Genomic DNA, 22865 nt, shown 5'->3' with positions numbered 1-22865 from the left:
CTTCCTCCTTTAGCACAGCATCTTGAAAATGTGGATGACAATTATATTTATCTTTGTCTATCTTGATAATTTTACCCTTTAAAACCATTTTTTATTGTTTCATTTTTTTTATAGTACTTTATATTATGCAATCCAACCACTGTATTTAAGAATGGAATGTCAGACAATATTATACGGTTGCATGATAAGTAGTTTTGTTGGCTTTGTAAGTGCTTACAGCTTTTGAATCCTGTGACCACAGGCGTTTTCACTTAAGGTTTTATCAGGTCACCACTGAGTGTGCATGGAGAGCATTATTATGTTATGGTTACGTTCTATGTACAACGGTAAATGTTATTCGACATCTGAATAACCCGTTTAGATTTTCTTTATTCAATTAACAGAAGACTAATTGGTAACGAAACACTATTTGGATCACAACGGAAATGTATATTTTTGTGGGATGAATTATTGAAGAAGGGCTAAAAGCTTTTCCAAAATCTAGAAACCCAGCATTCAATAAGGCGTGTAATTACCTTTCAAATATTTATTTCTAAACCTGATTTGTTGCGGCAATTGTATTTATGGACAGTTTTAATTATTTTACTGGCATTTAATTTTCTAGTAGAGTTAGATTACCTTCAATTTTTTCTAGGGTATGTGTAGCTAAGATTGAAGTTTATGTTATATGTCTCTTGCTTGTCAGTGCTGAAGCTTGATGTTTGATATAAATTATTCTTTTTCTCCACTTGGCTTTTCACACTCTCAACAGTATTTCCCCGCTTTCTTGGTATATAAAAAATCCTTTCACCGTTAAATATGTGCAGTCTAATCATATTAGAAACTTCAACTTAACGAAACAGATCGGGGGTGACGTTCAAGAACTTCATTATTGATGAGCAGCCATTTCTAATTTTATAATGAATTCCTTTCAAGCATTTAGCTGATGGTTATTAAAACTTTTTAGGAGGAATTTGCGTATGTTGAGTTCTTAATGAGCTGGCAACATATTTTGATAAATTTAGCTTTTTTTCTTTTTAGGGCTTCCAAAGATTCGGCTATCTGATGAAGACCGTTTGATTAAAAATTTATTGGCTCGGTATAGAAGAAGGGGCAAGTATGGCCGCCCCGTAATCAAGTATAATGATACAGTTAAAGTTAGTTTTAATATTCAACTTGTCCAGATTATGGATTTAGATGAAAAGAATCAAATTTTAACATTAAATGTGTGGGACAGATATGTAAGTAACAGTTGTTGTTTTCAAAATTTTAAAGGAGGCAGTGAGCTTATGACCGTCGGAATAAGTTGCTTTCTTTAATCAGTCTGTCATTATAGTAAGCTTTAAATGGCAATGCTTATACACTGTTCAAATACTGGATATGGTTCACATTATTTCTACTTTGAGGTAGTTCGTAAAACTGTGGTAAATATGGCCATTAAAAGTAATAATTATATAGCATAAAAATGGCCATAATTTCCCTTACTTTCCCACACTTACCTTCTGTTGTTTGATTCCCTATGCTATTAATATATATTCTTCAAAAAATGTAGGGGATATTGAAATGCAAATACCTATGCAGGTTGTGATATGATAAATAGTCATGGACACTTGACATGCTTTGAGAATATGTTCACAGATGAAGAACTTTTCGCCCCAACAGAACCATTGAGCTGCACATGCAACACGCAATAGTGCCACACACGTGGGAGGGGTTCATTGCCAAATTTGACACTTCAAGGAAGGGTTGATGAAAATTGCCGCGTGCTGGTTTGTCTATACACGATTGCCTTCCTATCGGTTCTTGCATAAGATTTACTGTTTAGCGTATCTTTGCTTTAGTGTGTTATGTTTAATTTGATCGGGAGACGTGTTCGTCGACGTCAACGTCAACGGACAACACTGCAAGAATTGGCCGTGGCACAGCAAGGGGTGTGGGTCAGATTGCCCCAAATCGTGATTGGGCGGTTGATTAGGGGCATGCCACGACGAATTGCTGAATGTCTGAGGATTGATGGAGCAATTACTCATTATTAATACAAAAATCAAAAACGCCCATTTTCACTTTTGACGGTGTATCTCTTTGCGAGTGAAATGGGGCCGTCAGATAAGCCGTCCAAATGAACTGTTTATGTTCATGTGTAGGCAATTGGCCTGTTATTAAGATGCACTGGTTATCTCTAATAAAATCAGCAGTGCATTTCCGCAGTTTTGTATTGTTTCTTAATATCCACTACTTTTTTTGAAGACTATATAAGAAAACGTGTGTTTTGTTTTAAATCTATCGGATATCTTTTGATGCTGAAAGCCCACCTAAGACGTATTTCACGTTCATAAAATAATTTAGTATATAAAATGTGGCCATCTTAAACACCGAATTTGGTGAAAAATGAAATGGTTTTTAATTTTAAGTGAATTGAGTTGCAGTGACATTGAACATGATAAAATTTATTTTGAATAATCTCTTAAACACGTCATTTATTTTCTTGGTGAGAATGATAACACTTCTTTAAGTTCCCTATTGATTTTGCATAAAACATTTCTTAAAAGATCGGACAATCAACCCATCCGTTTTGATGAACTGGAACTTTGCATTTGTTCTATCCATTTCCTTAACAAATTGAGAACAATAAAAAAAAGTATTGGAACATATTACTAGACTGTGAGAAGTTGTTGCAATAGAATTGATTTAATTAGGCAACTGATGTAGTAAGAGGAGTCTATATATACGTCGGGCTTTCTAGAATCGTATAAAACTCGATTGTAATTGATCTCTTGTTCGACCGGGTTTAACACTGAAAACGTCGACCCGATCAGACACCTTTGCAGTAAGAATGTTAAGTTAGAAACTATTTCAGAAAAGCCGAGTTAAAAGTTTAAAAAAAAATCCTTGGTAGGTAGCCCATTTATTATCTTTGGTGGTTTTTAAATAATTGTAATGTTTTATTTTTGGTAATTTGCTAAATGTGCTTATGTGTCCAAAAACACGAAAACAAAATATATAATGAGGTCATAGCTGTATTTTTACCTCCATTCTAAATTCAAGCCCATTTGAGCAGTTCGATTACACGGCAGAAAAGAGCATATTCGTACTTTTCTATACGTAATGATTAAAATATTCCATTACAGAACAGCTTTAAAATAACAATAATAATATCGTCATGTATAAAGCGCATTAATACTGATGAACAGCTTCTAAAGCGCTGTTGGTTGTTATATTCACTGATTATTTACAGATCAGGGTTTTGAAACACGTTGAGAATTAATATGGCCCACAGACGTTAATTGTTTCATTGACTTTGGTAGTTTATTCAATAGCAAAGGTCCCGCATCGGAAAATGCACGTTTTCCAAGTTGTAAGTTAATAGATAATTGACTGTTTTTTTAGTGGTTTTTTTTTCTTTCTAATTTTAGACGTGGGATGATATCTACCTCAAATGGGATCCGACAGATTGGGGTGGAGTTAACTCTGTAAGAATTCCGTCACGTAAATTGTGGACACCAGATATAAAATTATATAACTAGTAGGTATATTGGTACTCTTTAGGGGAGCCACGGTGGCTCAGTGAGTAAGACGTTGGTTTGCCAACGCTGTTTTCACCGATAATTACCGACGGAGTTCCCCCTGGTACAGAAAGGATGTCCTGGCAAGGGACAATGCATAGTCTTTCGGATGGTACGAAAAACCAAGTTTCTGTGTTCATATTGGCGTGCACGTAAAAGAACCCTTGACAGTTGGAATTAGATATAAGAGTAGGTCGTAGTGTTTATGTACGATAGTCTAGCATCTTATTTTGTTTGACCCGTCTTCGTTAGCCCAATCGATGCAGAGCAGTAGGGCGCAAGCCCCTGTTTTATTTGATTTTGGTTCTCTTTAGTAACAGCTTGTATATTGATTGAACCTAGCAAGGTTTAGATTTAAACAGGTTTCATCACCATGAAGTGGTCAAATATTGTTGCAACTCCGTTCAGAGAGATGAGATGTTATTCGAAACTTACATGCTTCATCGTATTTTATATAGATGAACTATTTCGAAAATTAGTAATCTCCTCGATTAATTAAGTAATTGTTCTTGCCTAGAAAACCTTGTAAACACATTAATTAAAGACTAAGTGAATATTTTAAGCACACCACACAACCAAATTAATTCTCTTGTAGAATTAAAGCATAAATTACTTCTTGGACAAGTATAATATATTTAACTTAGTAATCTACAAAGAAATACGATTAAAGATTGGCCCCGCTTCATAATATATTTTATATAGTCTCTGGTTCTTCAATGTACACAAAAAATTCAAAATTGCTATTTGACGCTTTTCAGGTCAGCATTTAGATTATGGTAGCTCTCTCAAATAAAACGATTCGATTAAAGCCAAAATTGTAAAATCTCCTCCAGCTCTTCCTAAAATATCTATTTGTCTATCAGAAAAGTAAATTTACCACTAGTTGAATAATAAAGCCCATAGATCAACTTTCTAGACTGAAGATAATCTATAGAATTGCTTAAGATTACTGGGACGACCTTCAATCCAAATACCCCCGGATTGAACCACAGTTCATGTGCCAAATTTCTTGAGAGCTAACCTCCCGATGTAGATTCGTGTAGGAAGTATGTGTATCAAACCTATAAAGTAGATTATGGCTTTATAAAACCAAGTCATACAGAACAGGTCGATAGACAGCTCAAAGTATGAAATAAGTTTTATGAGGCCCAGTAAGTGTTTCAAGGTATGAATTCAGAGACGATAACCGATGAAATAACTAAGATTCGCTTTTTTACGTCCAAATATATTCTACATTCATGTGATCAATATATTTATAATGGGTGTACGATAGTTTCTGGGGGTAAGTCTCGAACGCCATTAGGATCAGTAAATATAATTGTTCGTATCAGGGTAATATTCTCAATTTGGGATAAAGGCCAATATTCTGTTTAATTAGTCCTGGATTTGTTCATATTAGGGTAATATTCTCCATTTGGGATAAAGGCTAATAATGTTTATAATTAGTCCTGAAGTTCATTATTTGAGTAGACAACATTACGCCATCCGTCTTCATTAGCCCAGGTTAGGAGCAGAACAGTAGGACGTTAAACCCCATTTCATTTCATTTCATTTACGCCATTACGATACCGGTAGGTAACTCGAACCTACTGAGAAAAAATTAAAATTACAAAATTTTTAAACAGACAATACAAATTTACTCTTAGACATTACGGAACGAAACTCGTGGCATGAAAGATGTGTTTTCCTAAATGAGAAGTATTGTCGTTCTTGTCAGTAATGAGTGTATATATTATATTCAGTTCATGTATATATACCTTTAATCATTACAGATTATACATAACTCGATATTATGCAAATACATTATTAAAACGATGCGATAGTATATGTAATTGCACATGGCTTTATGCATGGTTTTCGTCAATGCACAAATACAAAATTCAGGCAGCATGATAGACTCGTATTAGCTAAATACAAGGGCCAGGACACTTATGGTTTAGTGAAAATACCCATATAATGCCTAAGCAATGATTTTGTATTATTGCATTAAATAATATGTTGCCTAATATTAAATACCACAATATTTTTTCAAATACTTTTTCAGTGCAGACTTCCGTTTGGAGGAACATCGTGAAGCTCTGTGTGTTATAAGTAATACTGGTACAGTTGTTTGGATGCCACAAGCTGTTTACAGAAGTTCCTGTTACATCGATGTCTCTGCGTTTCCTTTTGACATTCAAAAGTGCCACCTTAAATTTGGCTCGTGGACGTATGATGGTACTAAGGTGGATCTAGCAGTATTGGACAACGCAACTGAAATTGATTTGTCAGAATATGTGCCAAGTAACTCGTGGACGATAATTAGATCTCCAGCAGTAAGGAACGTTGTTACGTACACATGTTGTCCGGTACCTTATGTTGACCTAACCTTTACACTCGTGTTTCAAAGAAGTTCAACATTTTATAACTATATTCTGATTTTACCGTGTGTGTTACTTACATCGCTGACTTTAGTATTATTTTGGATCCCACCAGAATCGCCAGCTAAATTAATGTTGGGTAAGTTAATTTGACAAAGTTGACCTCAGAACATTTCACGGTGGTGTTTTTTTCATCATGTGAATTCTTAAATTAGCTTTCTTTCTTTGAAATAATTTAACCATCGCCACGTCTGTTAAATTAAGCCCTGCGGTCTGTCAAAGTTCGTTAATAACAAGCTTGTTTGTGTCCATGTTTGATAGGAGTGGTTTCATAGTTAAGTACAAAAAGTATTTACGGAATATAAGTATACATTTGCACCAGTGGTTACAGCCCATTGCAAAGGTTTAATCATTTTTCGGGTAATTATGTTTATCGCAGGATAAACCGTAACAGTAATGCTTGGTACGTATGTGCTCTTGGAAGGTCTGATTGGGCATGGAAATAATTAAAGTTACTTGTGGTGAAATCTGAGTTCTCCAGTTCCCTTCCACATCTAAAGAGCCCTTCGCGGTTATCTGAAAAATTAAAAACAAAGCATGGGTTTTGAAATCATACGTTGAAATGTATTCTGTATACTGGCTTAGGCCCGCGTGTCTGCTTGGGTACTATAAAATGTTTGATACACATGTACGCCTTTTAGGTATGCTCAAAAGAACCTTTAAGTCAAAAAAATCATTATAAAATAGCTTTATCGAAGATTAAGTTGGAATTGTAGCAATAAGTGCCGAATCAATAAATATTAGATATTTCTGCCATAATAACCATTTTTGGGAAGAAATCATTGATTTTATATATTTTCAATAAAATGACTACATTAACTGTAGAGGCAACGAGGTTCAATCTTCGCTTCTCTACTTAGTTGTATTTAACGAATGGTGGCAATCAGTAGCCTTATCTTAACTATGTTTAATAAACTGAATTCATATTCCTATTTGAACAGCTTGAACCTTCATCTTTGGGTAGACGTAGAAAGTTAGATGAAGGATGTAAAGAAACTATTTGTCAGTTTTATAAGTGTTTGGTTACATCACAGTTCCCACATCTAGAATATCAACGCTATCTTCAGAACGGTTACCTTTTTTGCTCCAATTGATTTTTTTGTCTGAAACGGAGCAAATTAGAGACAAATTTTATAAACTGGCCCAGTTGTGAGCTTACGAAAGACTGTAGTCAGACAATTTATAGGCCGCAAGCAAGTTAGCAATTTGTCTATCAAAACACATAACTAAACGCTTCCCCATGTTATTCAGTTGCACACAACCGAATTGACTAACAACATTTCCCTGACTCTCTTTCAATTCCTTTTTTCACGGAAATGAGTTTGAACTCCGACGAACCCATTCGAGATACATCAGAAGACTAACACTATTTTTTGAAAACAGAATCGAAGCTAATCATATTAGACGATTCACATCGATAAAGGAGTGAATTGCGAATGAGACGTAACACGAATCTGCCACCATCGTGTGTAAAGCGCGGCTTTCTCTTTACAATTACAAGTTAAATAAGCAAGTCGTACAGTATGATTCTTATATTGCGATGTCAATGTAATCATATTAAAAGGAAATTATACGTTGATTGAAACTCGTCGACGGATATGCTTTTGTTTGCTTATTATGGAATCATGAAAACTTCAAACAATTGCTGTACTTTCAATCGTAACCATTAATGCAATTTAAACCATGGTTTACTGAAAAGTAGATTTTAAATAAACCATAATATTTGTTTCTGTTCTTTTAAAGCTACCCATATTTAAAGTCAATTAAGAAAATCATCGAAGGCTGACAGAAATTTAATACTAATTGTTAATCTTAAGAATTTAATCAACACTTTCACATATTAGAGTCGATGACCCATCGTGTATTTTACGACTGTATTCATGGTTAGCATAATCTTAAAGGACAATATTGGTGTCAGCCATTATTACATATGTGACAGAACTGGTTAAACACATCTCGGTGTTGAAATTATATTTGGAACATGTTTTACCAGTTCTGTGACATATGTAATAATGACTTAAACAATTATGGTCCTTTAACTACTGCTATTCTAGATGCTACGATAAAATGCAAATATTGATCGTTTCATCCCAGGCTAAATCCCACAATATCACACACATTGTAATCAGTTCTGAGATTAGAGCAGTTTTCGCTTTTCAACATGCTGTAATAGAAATGCGTAGATCACAAAATACACTGCGTGATATAAAGGGCTTATTTTCAGAGGTTAACAACCTCTTTTGAGCTACGAGTTTCTAAATTAAGACCATGCAGTCTCAAGTTCAAGAAAGAAAACTGTTGAACGTTTAGTCTAATCTAATCAATCACTACACTTTGCATTATGAATGGCGTAATATGTCACGGTGAAATAATTATATCGGCTAATCAAGTATGTCCATGAACTTTTGTGGGGTTTTTTGCGCAGTATTAGGGTTATCTTGCCAACAGAATTGTTTTATATTTCGTTTTTGCACAGTTCCTTGTGAAATATATTCACAATCTGCAAATGGATTTAAAATAGATGAATAACAATAGCTCAGACAAGCAGAAACCTCGAAAACTAATAATAAATATATGTATTGAAATGTTCCAACGTTGGAAGTCGATAATGATTGTGTGCATTCACTCGATCTATTTATCCTGCATCAATCAAATATTATAAAATGTAAAAAGTGATATACTTTATACAATATAAACAATACGCGTTTTCTGTCGTCTCCAGTCAGTTGTCAAATCTGGGTTTTTTTATAACCTCTGATTCTGCGACTTAAATTTGTTCAATGGATCGACTCGAGACAGATTTATTTTGTTTATAGCAAGGGAAGTCATGTGAATTTATTAAATCGCCGTTACATTCGTTGGATATGTCGGGAAAATAAGAAAGTATTTTGTTTTGTTTCATTTAGATCTGGTTTTAGTAATAGGGCCTACGATTTTTGTTTAGCGGTTGTGAACTTCTCAGATGAGATGGCGTTGCAAATTTTTTAATAACAGTTGTGCACGACGCGCGTCGCTAGTCATAAAGCGATAGATGGCAATAACTGGCAGCAGTCACATTTCCATGGTTTAAATGGCAGTGTGAAGTTAAGTCGTGTTTTGTTATTCGTTATTCACCCAAATCCACCAGAATTTGTTTTTGTGTGGCACCGAATGATGACCATTGATCAAAATGCAATTGACTCTTTAAGTTATAATCATTTATGGCCATCTGAAAGCATGTTATGGTGGAATTTATTTTGTTTTTTTAGGACGCGTGAACTAGTGTGCCTTTTACATGGCCCTGGTCACAATCCAGTCTCGTCCCTTACCCGTGACTTGTGTAAGCACCCCTTAAAGATAACGTATCTATAATATCAATGGTGACAAACGTTTGAACTTAAAATGACTAGATTTGAGTAAAAGAAAAGTTGTCGATTTTAGTAGGTATAATATGTTGATTTGGTTTGGTTTAAACATTATTTATTTTAAAGGCATCACGGATAGGATACAAAAACAAACCAAAGGGGCTTACTTGTGGGTAGGGTGTATAATATATGTGCAATTGAAAGTAATATGATCTAGACAACGGATTATTATAGTATTTTAGTTATAGTACCAATAAATAAATACGTACAGAACAGTGATATTTTTAAATATAAATATTCAATATGACAATGTTTCTTATTTTGAAGAGGGTATATATTTTATTAGTGTTAAAGCCTATAGTTAATTATTGTCGTTCTATCTATGATTGCGGAGACATCAAAGAGATGGCAATGATAATTATGACGTGTTATTACACGATAATTAGATATGTATCTACATACCCTTTGGCAAGGGTCAATAGTAGTAATAGTAATTGAAGTAGAATATAAATATTTTCACCAGCATCAATGGCTGAGCAAGATGTTTGCAAAGTTTCGTTTGAAGTATAGAAAGTCTCTTGTAAAATGTATTTATTTAATTTTTAAACCCTCTACCAGATTTCATTTCTGTGCTTTCAATTTAAAATTTCTGAAACAGTTTTTAAAGTTTGTTTCATTTCGTTTTGAAAAAAGACTAATAAGACTTATCGGTGCTTCTTGTAACTTCAGTTTTATCGCAGTTTTAAAATATATATAAAGGTTCACAAAGGTTCAAATTCTTGCGGGTGTTCTAAAAAGGAAATATTATTGTATTGAATGTTGAGCAGAATAACAAAGACACTGTCATAAAAAGCTGTCATCCATCGCATTCAGTCGAGGGAGATTCTTTATCTGCTAATTTGAATCTGAATAGAATCGGGATCTACGAAATTTGGTAGTTTGTTTACTGTTAAATACAGAGGCAGTTGTTTCTCTGCGGACAACAGGAAAGTGACTGGACATTTTTGATCATTATTTATTGAGTTAACCTTATCAAGGACAAATCGTCAAATATTATGATTTCCAAAATGGGGCCATTTTACTGGTGTTTATTATTTGGCAATGCGACTATTACTGATAATAGGTTTTTTTTAAACATACATTATGCAAGAGCTAAATCTGCCTATTGCAGGTCTTTCTTTAGGCCTGAAATGTTTTCTAAATTATTAATTAGACATTAATTAGACATTAATTAACTGATCCAGGCCATAATCAACTCTCGATAGCATCGGATTTCTCCGATATTAAATAGATTAGAACGGTTCAGCCATATTTTGATTTAATTTAAAAGTGGGGGAGCGAGACTTAGCTCCAAACAACCAGTACGGTGGTTGAAATTATTGCACACGTCTTGTCAAACATTCAAAGGCGAATCTCTTCGCTCGCAATAGAGTAATTTGAATGAAATTTTCAAATTATTCATTTTACATTATCTATTTTCGAACTATTATAGCAAGAATGGCTATATATAGGTCTTTATCTAAATCTTACATAATGTATCTTTAAGACTTTGCCAATCGATTCGATGCAAACGCATATCTTCTGCAAAATTTATTTTGATGTTCGCCTATTTGGACATATTAGAATGTGGAATGAACATTATATATGTAGATTGGTATTTGGTATTAAAACAAGGAGGATAAAATTCAATTCATATGACACACATTTGCCTCTGGTTTACTTTTTAGCCCCCGTGTGTGCTTTAAGACAATCTGCAGTGGGGTAGGTATTCATTAGCAGTTACCTTGATCATTCCGCGCATTTGAGATGGTGATGAAACATGAACACCCAAACTTGTCAAAACTTGTCTAACCTACATGCTAATGTAGATTAAAGAGAGACATAAGTGTTGATACAATATGTATTCGTACATCAGCCGTCTTCTCAAATTATGTTCAAAATACCACCCTAAAGATCCAGGCTTTCGTGTCTAATTATCGCTTCTCTGTGCTGTTATCCCATGTACCTAGCAACAAATTGATTCAGATAATGTTAAAACTATCAGCATGTTCTCGGTAGATATAACATCTGAGTGGTCTTAAACGCGATAAAAAAAAACTGTTTTAACAAAGTCTTTGAGATATGATATGCATTTTGACTCCCAAAACCGGGGGCCTTTCTAACCTGTACTTTCCCGATAAACTGTTTTAGAAACAATGGTTGTTTGATAGGGTGCTTTTGGTGGCAGTTGTCTTACATTCCCCTTTAAAAACAACATTGATATCCCTTAGAGATGATGTATTTTCACCATAATATGCATATAGGATTCGTACGTTTTGTATCTTTTTGGTAAATGGATTAATGTTACATATATTGTTTGAAACATTGCATGTTATTTATCATACTAAAGGTAGAACTGAATACATTTAGAGAAGTGCTATGGTATTTGGATTATTACACTTTATTAATATCCCTATTGTTAGACAACCTGGGGGATATTGATACGTAAACTAATCATAACCAGATTGTGTTTATCCATTAACCCTTCACCCTTTGTACAAATTAAATATTACAATGGGGAGTTTTAAAACTGTGTTTGTCACTACCACTCAAATCCCTACATACGAGATATATTCAATGGGATTTCCTGAAAAGACCGAGTAAAATATATATTAAGTCGTTACCGACGACTAAGCGTTTGGGGAATACTAGAAATAATCGATACATTTATTGATAATCGTAAACATACCATTTACATACCAACAAAACAGTGTGGAGTGTGTTCCAATAATACCTGCGTTAATCTCTTCAACGAATCATTAGAAACCAATTGTTTTCGTTAGACGATGCGATCAATTGAAACGCAAACTCCAACAGCGTTTTCGATTAAGATCTGAATTGGAATTATATTAATACCCTAATTGACATCAAAGAATTTCCATATAATGGACATGAAATGGACATGCGAAAGTATTTTCATAATCAGTTAAACAGTACATTTTAGTAGTCATACAAATTAGTAGGAATACAGCCATAGGGTCATTAATTAATTCGTAGTTAATCAGAAGACACAATCTACGCTACCTTTTGTATGAAGTACATTACAAAGAAAAACTAATGAGCTTTTTAAGCACTCTATGATCCGTTGTATTAAATGTATAGTTATTTTGTTAAAGAGTTGATTTGATCGATTATCGGTAGTATTTTTAGAATTTTCTGGGGGTTTGGAGTAATTACTGGTATTGTTAAATTGTGTAGTTTGTACTTAATCAGATTACAAAAGCTACGCTACGTTTTGTGTGAATTTCATGCTATCTATGACTTTTGTGTAACTGTTGAATTGTTATTTAGTTAAGGACTTGATATGATCGATGTAAGCCTATATTTGTAATAATTTCTGGGATTCTAGAATACTTAAATGTATTGTCTACCAACAACATTGCTATCTGATATTCCTGTGGAATGCGGTGTTGATTGATTGATGTTTTACTGCTCTACTGTGCTGTAACACGTGACATAATGGCTGCCAAAATTTATATTTATATATTTCTTATCGACAATTTCCATGTTCTTATATCGAAAAACCAAAACAACTCAAAAGTTAGTTTTCTGTGTATTCACTATTTCTCATTCGTCCAATGGATTCTTATAATTTTAAATTGTTTTCGAAATTGTTTAATTCTCTGGCAATCGTCTTTCGGCACCAAACTGTTTTTAAACGCGCACACTGAGCTACCTTTGCCAAAAGAGTGAAGTTCGTGGAACTGGGAGACGATTACCTCTCAGTGTAGGATTCGGATTTATAAACTGGTGAACCAATCGAAAGCTGTGATTTTAGATATAATTAAATCTAACACATTGTAAAGACAAATATATATATAGAATCGGATTTAATTATTTGTTCGAAAGGGTGTGACCCCGCGTTTTTTTTAATTTGGATCTAAGCAGCGATATCCCATTTTGAACTGGTTTCACGCCTTTATATTATTATTAATGATAAAATGATAGAAACAGGCAAGGTTAATGAAAAGGGACATGTGATTCTGGTGGCTATGGCGATTTGATAGTTTTTATTAAAAAATGTTGCGTGACTTGCTAGACCTCGAGTTTACACTCTCTTTATTTTTAACAAATTGATAGATTTTGTCAGTTTTTCTGCACAGATTTGTCTTTTCTAATATCTATATTTAATTATCGGCCGTAAATGATTTATTAAGCACATCAAAGACGGCTTTCTTCTTTCTATTATAAACCAGTTTAAAAATACAGAATAATAGAAGTAGAGCATCGTGATCATATTAACCCTTGTAGCGAGGCGAGGATATTAGAATCTTGGTTTATTATAGAACTGTTTCCTTATAACATATAGGTTTTTGATCGATTTATATTGATAAGGTTAACTAGAGGCTGGCATTGAACACGTAAACCGAAAATAATGATTGTCTACAGGTTTGCTATTTTTCATATCACGACCGCTTAAGTTTCAAATAAATAATAACTATGCATTTCGGACATATTTGATACCAATGGTTCTATATCAGTTTTCTTTATTCTCGACATTTGAAACAAACCTGTATATACAACTTTATTATTAATTTTGAAAGAGATTCAAACAGTGTGTTAATGTTAATTGAGAAATTATAAAAAAAACACACGTCCAGTCTAACCTAAAATCTTGGGAAATCAGGACAAAATTACTGACTATTGACAGAATCCCCAAAATGATGTTATGTTTTTCTTTTAAAGACCTCTCCCCCTTCCCCAAACCACCCAAGCCATGTTCCTCATTCCAATTTAACACAAATAGATTAGATTCCAAAATTACCTTAATAGCCGACTGACGTTCTAAGACAGAAAAGGGTGATGTTGTGAAATCAATAGAAAATACTGGGAACTTTAGATGATCATAATTTGCATAATGTTTGGACCAATATGGTTTATAATAAGACGACTTTATAATGTATGTGACCTTTAATCGGGAATACGATACATTTAATTAAAACTTTGATTGAAATACGTGTCTTTTGTACTCAATATTTTTGAATTGTGCGTTGTTAGCCTTTGAAACATCTTCTGTTTTTTGTAAATTTGAGGAACGTATTCTTACGATAACATAAGATCTTATTACCAGTGTTACTTAATATGGCGTTTTCGTGTTAGTTGTATCTAGTTTAATATATGAACAGGGCCTCAAGATAAATCATTATTTCAATTATTGATAGGACTATACATGCTAGCTTTAATTATATGGAACTAGAGCTTATCGTCTGGTTCAGAAGAACTATGCCAGAACATTTCTATATATTTTATACATGTTACCCATATTATTTATGTATCTTTTCAGGTATAAATATTTTCGTGGCATTTTTCCTGCTTTTACTGCTAATGGAATCCAACTTACCACCGGCTGCGGCCACAGTTCCATTATTGGGTATGTCTTTAGTCCTTGCGCACCGATTACATACTTGCTGTACCTTTACACATACCTAACCTACTAGCACATTAATGAACAGACCTCCTCTAATGCTTTCTTGAGATGTTGCATAACGTGATAGATGCGAAATGTATTATGGAATTATCATCGTTGGGGAATAGCCATCATGAAACTGTAGCATGACTATATAACATAAAACATTGTAAAATTTTACTAACGCTATAAGTATTTTATCTCACCCTTCCACCATTATTGGAAGTACGTCATGTGCATTCCAATCAGTATTACTCAGTAGGCTTAGTAAACCAGCAATTTGTAACTGGACAAATTAAATTAACAGCAACCCGGATCCCGAATCTTATATGTGAGTATGGAAAATCTCCCCCGTTAGGCAAACTGAATGAAATACGAGCTGTTTTAAGGTCTCTTGTCCCCTACTATGCTTGGCTTAGCGTGCAATCGTCTAGATAATCACTTGAAACTAATTCTGATCAGATGAGGCAGAGGGATAAAACAAATGAGGAACCCGCCAAGAGGTTGCGAGTTCGAGCCCATGTTGTCCCATCAAGTTTCCAGAATGATTCCCACATACCCGTAAGACAATGGTGCCTGACATGGAAAGCTTATAGTCGTTCGGATAGTACTTAAAACCGAACTCAACTGCGGCGTGTACCGTTGTTATGCCCAGTGATTTTTAGGGGTTTGGTGATACACGTCGCTAACTCCTTTATTATATGATCCCAGGATTCATGTAGGGCCTAGGACTCAGAAAAGTGAGAAAGGAAAACAGATGAAATCAACAGCGAGCTATAATTTCAAAAGGTTAGATTACCTCTGAGATGGATGCCCAGGCCTTCGCCCCTCCCTACTGATCAGCCTCCTCCCCTTCGGACGTTTGCGAATAGGTCGTAGCTCCGTTGACCGGGAAAAATGGCCCATAAAGCACGTGTGGCCGTCTTCATTAGCACGGTTGGTGCAGAAAGGTGAGACGTTAAACCTCATTTCGTGTCCGTATTGACACATTTCTTATAATGCGGCACGCTCTTTCCCGCCGTTTTCATCTTGCAAAATTAAATAAAGTAAAAGACCACATATTTTACTTCTGATATCCCTTATACCTAATTCACCTTTTTTTGTGATCATTTTCGTTTTTTGTTTTTCGTAATGGGATCACACGGTATATATCTTGATAAAATTAAATCTCCCTTTGAAGTTTCTCTTTTTTCAGTTAACTCATTTAACTATTGCTAAATTTAGCAAATTCTTTGCAAAACTCATTTGATCAAGACAACTTTTTAAATTTATTCTGAAGATTAAATTTGGTGTTTTTAATGCCTCGGGTTTATTTTGTTATCAAGTTCTAATAGGTTGTAAAGAGAATTTTCTTTTTGTCATGGTTGTTATATTATCCTAAACAATTTTCCATCTGGAATTGAATCAGATGATATAAAAGATTGATTTAAGACACAGTCAACTAACTCCTTGAAGAGGATTATTATTATTTTATGTTGATCTAATATTATTGTTGTATATTGTATATGTCCGTATTATGATCGTTTATTATCATCTGATCTTTTCGAACTCTTCACGTTGGCTACTAGTTTATTTCTGTGTTGTTACCCTTGATCACATTTTTGAATCAGTGACAAAGATTATCATCTGATCTACTTGAAATTTGTATACACTATTTAATCAAATAAGAGGTACCGGGCTCGATCTTCCGGATTTTCCAGCCTGACTTCCCTTTGCCAATAAAATAATGCAGGGAGGACGATCGGGCAAGAACGGCGTCCACTCGTTCGGTTGGGTCGAAAAAGCGAGATTCCTGATTTACAATTGGTAGCACGTTAAATTTCCTCGGAGGGTTGGGAATGGAAAGAAGAGTAGGCACACTTTCAGCAGTTATGGACAATATTGAAAACAATGATATTTCTGGCACACTTCCATTACAAAGTTTCTAGTGGTGTTACGCTTCGTTGACTGACAACCTATTTTTATTTATTTTCAGGCACCTATTATTGCCTTAACATGATACTGATTACATTGTCATCGTTTTTAAACGCCTTTGTTGTCAATTTATCATTCTATGGTGCCAGAAGGCCCGTACCTATGTGCCTACGAAAGGTAAGCCCTTTTTATATTACTGTTTATATCCGCTGGAGAGTATTAAAATATTACATCTTAATTCTATTAGCTTGCGACCGGATCGTCAGACTTCCCGACCCTGGTAACTAGAATGGTCGTCCCATGAGCTATATTTTGACATTCTATGACAGAGGTTAATTTAATCCATCTTTATTTGTAAATCACATCTAAAGATCAAAGAGTACATAAACCCCTCAAATTATCAGTCATAGAACTAATATTAATCCTTTGATTAATAACATGATCTGGGCTGGTAAATGGTAAAATTGAATGATTATTATTATTTTTATATAATAAAGGAATTACAGAACATAGTCTTAGAAAGATGGCCATGTACTCTATTTTTCTAAAGAAACAACTGTGTACAGATAGGAAGATGTTTACTAACAGCGTTTCTTCCCTTCTATTCATTGTATTAAATAACTATAGACAATCAGCTTATTCTTGTAATTGTTTTTCAGGTTCTTTTCAGTTTTTTTGCAAAAATTTTATGTATGGATAACTTAGTTATGCCGTTTCTGGAGACAAACCATACTACACGTCTTTTAGCTGAAAGTACGCGGTTCCTGGGAATCAACGGAGACCAAAAATGGAAGAAAGATTCCTCGGCGTCGGGTGATTTATTAGTTCAAATGAAACGAAGTCCATCTGACGAACAGTCGGGCCAGTTGGCACTCATAAACTTTCACTTAACGGAACTAATGGACTTTGTTAGGAGTTATCGTGAACGTATATCTGAAAGAGATAGAAAAGAAAAATTGGCTAAAGAGTGGAAAGCAATTGGACTCATCTTTGATAGAATATTTTTCATTATATACATAACCACTATCATCGTTTCTATGTCTGTATTATTGCCTATTATTACATTTAGTAAACCATGAGATATGTTATATTGTTAGTTATTGTATTATAATACATTGTAAATTATTACATATTTATCTCTATATATACACATTATTGATTAAATAACCCTATGAAGGATACATACAATTATAAATTGGTTTAAAGAGACTATTGGTGATTATTTCAAAGCACACAATTTCGCGACTTTTCTGATACTAATACCTTACTTATGAAAGCTTAAATTAGCAGCATCGACAGTGTTTTTATAAATTACTCCCACAGAGCACTAGCTTCAAAAATATATATAAGTATCATTATAAAAACGTCAGTTTCAATCCATGCTAAATTATTAGCAGTGTCCCTTTAAATTTCTTTATATTGTACAATTGCCTTCATTTATACAAGCAAAAACGGGAACTACTGTATTATAATTAAAGCGTATATGTGTAATCTGTATAGTTTATAATCTTTGTGGCTTTTTTGAGAGAAAGTATTAAAGTGCAAATCGGAGTATTGTAAATTAGATTTGTTCGAATTTTCACTGCATATTTTGCCTAATACCAAAAGTCTTTCACTTACAAAACTTTGTAATTTCAGTCATACGATTTATTTGTTCAATATTTAATCTGCTTTTTTGTTTTAAGAGAATCTGGGCTATAGTTTTAATGTAAACTCGCTATCCTTTTATGTATATTCATTTAAAGCATACTTACATTTTCTAATCTATCATAAAGTAACAGGTAATTCCATTTCAGTTTTGCCTGCGATATCAGCCTCGGTGGAAGCGGACGTTAAGCCCCACAAACCATCCAACTTACATTTGAGTTAGAAATAAACCGGAACATCAGCGACACAAGCATCAACGGTTTTTTCTTGTTCTTAATTAATGTTTTAAAGGCAAAAATATCTTCCCAGAAATTTGCATGAAAGAGTATTAGAGATTTTTTAAAATTTAGGACAAGGGCGTTTACATGTAGTTATTAGTTTTTCAGATTTTGTAAAGCTTGAGGAAAAAAAATCTTTCATTGCGTTTATATTCAGTTTCAAAGCAGACAGTCTAATTACCCATTCGGTCCACCATAGAATAATTTGCATGCGTGCTAATGTTCATCTAACATAATTATTTCATATTTTGTCATTAACTTAAATGTTTATGCAGGTGTGTTACTACAAGGTGATATTTTGAATATGTAACCAATCTATTCTACATAATACTAAAATGAATGACTGGGTTTTTTTTCTATTTTAATGTTCATTTTTGCAAAACAATAATATATGGATGGATACCAAAACAGAGGCTTAGAATAGCCTAGATATATATTACAATATTATTTAGTCTAACGAAGATTATATATAATTTTAATCATTTCTGCTTAATTATTAATTGGGCCACATCCTTAATATACTGTCTGCTGTCGTGTTGACGTTAGGCATTAACCAGTAAACTTATGTGTTTGGCCGAACTCCACGAGAGATTGCAAGGTATTTTGTGAAATACTATTGAATATATATATATGAAAAAAGTATTGTGTCAATCTGTTCACCTAATTGAAAATTTGATTGCAAACCACTATTATTAAGCAAGGTCTGACAAATATACAGACGAGGCCATCTAAAGTCTACATAAGCAATCAAAGAAAAAAGTAGGAAACGAAATGTATATCTAAATCCGATAATTACAAAACAGAACTTTCAGTTTTTTTGCCATAGTGATTAAATCCTAAGTTTTTTCGAAGGTAAACTTGCAATTAGAACTTCGTGACATTGTGAATTGCTGATATTGCGTAGTAGATGTAATGTATCGTTGTTCAGTTTTAGCAGTGGGAAATGTGTCAGTGTAACGTAAAACTATATGGTTGCTTAGTTTAATTATTAATCTCTTTAGTTTTTTAACTGTTTGTACACGAATGGGTGAAAACAATTCAGCACTAAAAGACCAGAGCACCGCATGTGTTACAGAAACAATACATTATATTTTATTCAGCAGCAGTGAACGTGGAGTTCTTTCACATGAATGTATCTTAATAGAAGCACATTATAATATATTTATTAATACACGGGTTTAATTGCTTTATGTTCATATTCACTGCAGCATATAATAGTATATTGTAAAACCAACTACAATTATGAAGTCTAAACAATGTTGGTATCGCAATATCATCAGTGATAATTTTAACTGTAAGATAAACTAATGTTGAAATTTGTCAGTGTTTATAAGCTATGTATAAATCATTGTATTATGTTATTGTATTCACACGTGTTTTATATACATCATTACACGTCAATCTGTATAACACTTCTATTAAAATGTATAAAGAGTTTTCTACGATATCTAGCCTTTTGTTGTATTTTAAATTAATTTTCGGATGATTGATGAACATGATGATGCGTGCCGCCATGAAAATATTGATTTTATGGATCAACAGATGGTTTATCTATACTGTCAGGCTACATCTTGAAAACATAAACATAGCTTATCAGACTCCATTAACGACCACCATCAGCAAAGTCGTCCGGCTAGGTTAGAAACGATCTAGATCCGATCCTGCAGCCCATCCGAGTATATGATATGTGTGTCCAAGGCGTGTCCACCAGAATCTGTATTCTAGAGGCTAAAAAAATCCACCCCTGTCCTAGCGTTCTACGCCAGTACGTAATGCCAACAAGTTTTAGAATAATGTCTGTGAACCGGCTATGGATTCCATGTAAAATTGCATAAAACAGTGTCTTTAGAACAGTTTTTAGAACAGAGCTTCACCCAGTGGCAGTAACTATAGTATTGCCAGTATTGACAGTAACTAGTAGTGTGAGGTATGTAATATAAATTACGTCTGTTACCGGAGCAGTTATTATTCTACTGTTGTTGAGTATGGAACGAAAAAGGCAGACACGGTACCCAATAAATATGAACATGTTTAAAAAGAAAATTCGAAGCAGTCGTGGCTCAGTAACTAGGAAGTTTCGGGTTCGCTGCAGGTGTTGGTCGGGAAAGTTCTTCGACATTTTCCGGGATGGTTTCCCCTCTTCGATGGTGCCTGACTGACGACCTAGCAAGAATCAATGTTTAGTCGCCCGGGTGGGACGGACAACCAAAGTCCCGTTTACACAGTTGCATTCGAAAATAAAGGTGACCATAGCAAAGGCAGCCGGGCAAAATTTCTCCATAGCACATTACATAACGTATGTCCGTCTTCATTAGCCCTGTCGGTGTAGAAAAGTAGCGCGCTAAATTCCATCTCATTTTGAAAGAAATTATTCATATTTAGTCAAATTGTAGTCCAAGGGAAATAACGCGTGTCCTTACACCAAATGCCCTTCGAAATATTGTTAGGAGGGTCACTAAAGCGCCAGTAAAGTAAATAAATATATGGTGCCTTTTACATCCTTAAAATACATTTTAAAACACACACGACAATGCTTTTATATATCACTATTTTGCCTTTGATGGCAATGTCTCTTTACCGTAACAGACTACTTAAAAAGTTCAAATGTCCTTCCGATCAATAAGTTGCCTTTCACTTAAGAAGCCAATTAGGGCCGCGTTGACATCTTGATCAGTATTTATTGGGTTCAAAAGAGACACAATTTGACGTTTATTGGAATGCTTATATCTTTTTTGACGGCACATAACAGTGTCCAATCGGAACAAAAAAAATATTCATTTACATGTGTGATGAATAATAGATAAAAATATTTAAAATCTGTCATCCCGCGCATCGGCCATTCATTAAACTTGAACTTTTAGTTTGGGAAACAACCATTTAAATCAGTTCAAGTATGAAATATATACTTTTATGCTCCTATGCCGAGTTCCAAATTGGATACGATAATGTACATACATGTATGTAGGACTGACATGTGCACATGTGACCCCTTTTTTTCCTCCCATTCGAATGACTATGCGCAGTTCCTTGCAAGGGCCTCCGTTCTTGACAAGGAAAAACATGCTGGAAAATCCCAAGGAACTTTCTCGGCCAACACCGGACCACGGTTTCACCAGAAATACACACACTGCATCATTCGACTGGGTTGATACTTTGTTTTACTTAATTTTAAATTAGCTATACTAAGCAGCAAAAGAAACGTCAGGTTGGTATGTTACTCTGAATAGACGCATTGCATGAAACATGCCAAATGTTTCATTGTATATATTTGTGACCACATCTCAAACTTTACCTGAGCAATGGGGCTCCTTCCCAAACACAGAATTGAACTCAGGAAATTTTCTCAAAAACGCAACCTGACGTCTGAGATGGTAATGTGTTCTCCATGCTGCACGTGCTGTTCACCGGGGCCAGCCCTATAAAATGCACCTCCATACCTGGTTGAATCCTTCACACTACAACGTCAGCAGCATGCTACGACTCACGACAGCTCAGAGTACAGATTGGAAGACTCGACGCTGGCCACACTGCCCAAGCCGTTGCCAATCTCTTCCAGGTCAATGTTCGGACCATCTACAGGTTTCAGCAACGCTTTCGGGCCACCAACACCGCGGACAATCGCCCCCGAATTGGTAGACCAAGGGTTATCACAAGACGACAAGACCGCCATGTTGTGAGACACAGGCATCTGAGACAGCACGTCAGACAGTGTGAACACACGGAAGACCCATCAGTGTCGATACAGTGCGCTGAGGTCTCACAGAGAGAACATCCATTGCCGTAGACCTTACCGTGAAGCGATCCTCACCCCTCGCCATTGACGTTAACGTCTACAGTTTGCCCAACTGGCGACACAGGCAATGGAGAACTGCCCTGTTCACAGCTGAGAGTCGGTATTGCGTATCAACTGCAGATGGCAGGACCAGAATATGGCGTCGACGTGGCACGCATTATTCTGACCAATGTGTCATTGAGCGAGACTCATGGGAAGGTCCAAGCATAATGGTATGGAGTGGAATCGGACTGAACCAGAGAGTGGGTCCTGTGGTGTTCCAAAATCTTGGTCCAGGGAGAGGAGGTGGCACCACAGCTGTGCACTACATCGATAAAGCTCTCAGACCCCAGGTCATACCACATTTCGCACGTCATCGAAACAACGTTTTCCAGCATGACAACGCCCGTGCCCACACTGCCAGAGTTACTCAGGACTTTTACAGCAGAACGGTGCCAACGTTATGCACTGGCCAACCCTAAATCACGGTCAGCTCTTTATC

General features: G+C 34.9%; 1 protein-coding gene across 8 annotated transcripts in view; it reads left to right on the top strand.

Annotated features, from left to right (window-relative positions):
* The window catches only part of LOC126810558 (neuronal acetylcholine receptor subunit alpha-5), an 89072-nt gene extending 69034 nt beyond the window's left edge, over positions 1–20038 (top strand). For all 8 annotated transcript variants that reach the window (XM_050535691.2, XM_050535696.2, XM_050535697.2 and 5 more), the window contains 6 exons: positions 1021–1220; positions 3393–3502; positions 5587–6041; positions 14630–14716; positions 16728–16843; positions 17326–20038. In XM_050535691.2, coding sequence (XP_050391648.1) covers positions 1021–1220; positions 3393–3502; positions 5587–6041; positions 14630–14716; positions 16728–16843; positions 17326–17745 — 1388 coding nt within the window. In that variant the 3' untranslated portion in view covers positions 17746–20038. The remainder of the gene's footprint in view (positions 1–1020; positions 1221–3392; positions 3503–5586; positions 6042–14629; positions 14717–16727; positions 16844–17325) is intronic.
* Positions 20039–22865: the final 2827 nt, after the last annotated feature.

This window comes from Patella vulgata, chromosome 2 (assembly GCF_932274485.2).
Source record: "Patella vulgata chromosome 2, xgPatVulg1.2, whole genome shotgun sequence".
NCBI lineage: Eukaryota > Metazoa > Mollusca > Gastropoda > Patellidae > Patella > Patella vulgata.
This window is presented reverse-complemented; position numbering and strand designations above follow the sequence as displayed.